The sequence below is a fragment of the Sinocyclocheilus rhinocerous genome, unplaced genomic scaffold, assembly GCF_001515625.1.
Source record: "Sinocyclocheilus rhinocerous isolate Xijiao unplaced genomic scaffold, SAMN03320098_v1.1 scaffold1703, whole genome shotgun sequence".
NCBI classification, from domain to species: domain Eukaryota; kingdom Metazoa; phylum Chordata; class Actinopteri; order Cypriniformes; family Cyprinidae; genus Sinocyclocheilus; species Sinocyclocheilus rhinocerous.
The window spans coordinates 38,460-41,489 of record NW_015640476.1 but is presented as its reverse complement, the minus strand read 5'-3'; the positions used below and the strand labels follow the sequence as shown (position 1 = coordinate 41,489).

General features: G+C 31.9%; 1 protein-coding gene across 1 annotated transcript in view; it reads right to left on the bottom strand.

The window, feature by feature from the left end:
* Positions 1-214: 214 nt before the first annotated feature.
* Positions 215-3,030, bottom strand: part of LOC107753190 (CUGBP Elav-like family member 4) — a 38,271-nt gene continuing 35,455 nt past the window's right edge. Inside the window, exon 14 of the mRNA XM_016569314.1 lies at positions 215-461. Coding sequence (XP_016424800.1) covers positions 215-461 — 247 coding nt within the window. The remainder of the gene's footprint in view (positions 462-3,030) is intronic.

Sequence of the window (3,030 nt, the reverse complement as noted above, 5' to 3'; positions counted from 1 at the left end):
GATCAGTTCAGATGATTACAGTTAGATTGAGATTTTCTGGATTCCAGCACAGATCAGTGAGATCCCGAGCGTCTGCCACACAAATAAACATCTCAACAGAAGCTCAGATGGGGTTTTAAAAAACGTCAGCGTTTCCTTTTCTGGTTCATTTGGCAGTTTCCGTAGCTATCGACCTCCTCGTCTTCCTCCGTTTCGTCTCATTAAAGTCTGAAGTTCAGAGACGAGCGACTGGATCTTTCTCGCCGAGTACAAAAAGCCACGTCCGATCGTCTGGCCTTTCACTGTGGATTGTCGCTCGAACACAAAGGCTTCTGGGATCCCGGACCCTGTCAGACAGACTTTCCTCGTCCGTTCCGCTCATCTTTCCGTCCAACGGTGGAATGGAGAAAGAGCGCGAGTGCGCGACACGATGAACGATACGATCCAGCGGCCGGAACGTTTTCTGTACATCTTCCTTCCTTCTTTACAAGTTCAAGTATTATCTTCGCTAATAAAAATAAATAGAAAAATGAAAAATGAGCAACTCTACTCCTATATTCTACATTTCTAATCTACGTCGGTGCAAGAAACAGCTACCAGAGCAAAGGTTTTCTTGTTGTCACACAGGACCTACAGATTTACGTTCTTCTACTGTTAACATTAGTAATCGTTATACTTGCAGCTACAAGGTCAGTAATAAAAAAATAGACTTGATATGAATTTGGGAGGAAATGTCTTTAATTGTCATGTAAATAGTGCAGAACAATGCAGAGAATTTGTAAGTATATAATGGTTCTAAACTTTTATGGTCATCCAGATTTTTTGCATTATGTGACATTACTTTCAATTTTCATGACAATTAAACTCGTTTCTCCCACAAATGTGATGTTTTACTTCGGAGTTTGCTTGTAATTCTCATTATTTTCATGGGTGATTCTCATTATAGTTTTTTAATGCATCTGACAAAAAAAATTGCATTAAAAAAAACAGCATACAAACAAATACTACCATAAATACCTAACATACTTTGTAAAATGCATAACAACCATACAATACAATAAAAAAAAAATTGGACCATTTAAATAATATTTTATATTTAATATTAGATTTTATATTTTTATATATAAATTATATACAATTTATATTTTTAATAAAAATATTTAATTTTATATCTAATTATATGTTTTTTTGCATTACAGCAATAAAAAAAATAGAGTTTTTTTTTTTTTTTTTTTACATATGAATTTGGGAGGAAATGTCTTAATTGTCATGAAAATAATGCAGAACGATGTTGAGAAACGTAATGGTACTATTTATTTATTTATATATTTAATCCTAAAATAGGCTTCATTTTCTTTTGAGATTTTAATGTATTTATTTTGAAATATGTTTCCTTTGATTTTGGTGTGAGATGCATGCTAGCCATGTTCTTGACAGCTTTCATCTAAGAGCTCTGAGAGAGAGAGAGAGCTCCCAATCTCGCGGTTTCATGCGTATATGCACGTACAAACAAGGTCTAGATGCAAGCGAACTGGCTTGTAAATGAGCAGCTCGTCTGTCTGTGTCATTTAAAACACTGTGACCCTTCTGTGTGAAACTGAACTACAGCAGACAAACAAGACCACAGCCGTCCTAACTGAGATCTCTGACACAGTTTGCTAACAGAAACGGATGGATTGGAGCAAGGGGAAACCTCAAAACCTACACAACGGAAAACAATCTTGCTGTGATAATATATTATGCATAAAGTAACCAGCAGCTACAAGACTGAAGCAACAGAAGCAGCGACATGACGGATTCTCAGGTTTCCGTTAATGAAACGTTTCCAGGTCCTTTTCCTTTCTGTGACGATGCAACACAAGCACAGCCGATCAGAACAGGTCTGCTGTTTAATATACAGATAAAGTGATCAACTAAACCTTGAGTCAAGATACTACACATTTCAGGCGATAAAACAAGCTAAAGGTCTGTCAGTAAGCTCATTATTGTCTCATATGTTTATAAACTGCTCTAATAGATTATTTAAGACAGTGTGTTTGAGCTGATTAAAGCATCTTCAGCATAAAGCTTCCGGAAATTCAATCATCCACCACAAAAACTACAGTCCAAACCAGCAGCAATAACTTACATGCATGCATTAACACTTACTGCTTTAAAAATACAGCTTGAGTGATCAGATTTAATGTTGACTTGGTAAACATCAGGAATAAACAGGGACGAATCTACAAGCAAAACTACACTGCAAAACATTTTCTTACTTTGTAGTTTTGTCTTTCGTAAATTATGCATTTTTAAAAAAAAATGTTTTTTATTTTTATTTTACATACATACAAATTTTGTTTTTGTCTTTTCCAGCACAAATATATAGACTTAAATCAAGATACATTTACTTGAGAAGCAAAATGACTTAAAATATGATGTTCTGTTTTCTGGAAAATGCATCAAAATAAAGTGAGTTGATGTTTAAAACAAGAAGCTTAATTAATAAAATAAAAAATGTTTAAAAACAAACAAAAAAAATAAAAATAAAAATAGTTTGTTGAAACTATATTTTTTAATTATTCAATTTTTTTATTATTAATTTATTATTTCACTATTTTTTCCATCATTGTATTTTTTTTTAATTGTTTTTATTATTTTTGTACATTTTCCCCCTTTTTTTTATTTTTTATTGACCAAAATGTGTGTCCATGGGCTCAGAAAAATAATCTTGTTAATGTATTTTTCTTTTAATAAATAATTGACAGATTTTTTTCTTGTTTTAAGCTTAAATTCACTTAATTTTTATCATTTTTATCAGAAAACAAGAGTTAATATGTTAAGTCATTTCCGGCACAAATATCTAAATTTCTTAAATCAAGACATATTTACTTGAGGAGCAAATCGACTTGAAATATTAAATCTGGTTTTCTAAAAAAATTTATCAAAATTAAGTGAGTTTAAGCTTAAAACAAGAAAAAAAATCTGTCAATTATTTATTAAAAGAAAATTTTAACAAGATTATTTTTCTGAGCCCATGGACACACATTTTGGTCAATAAAAAATAAAAAA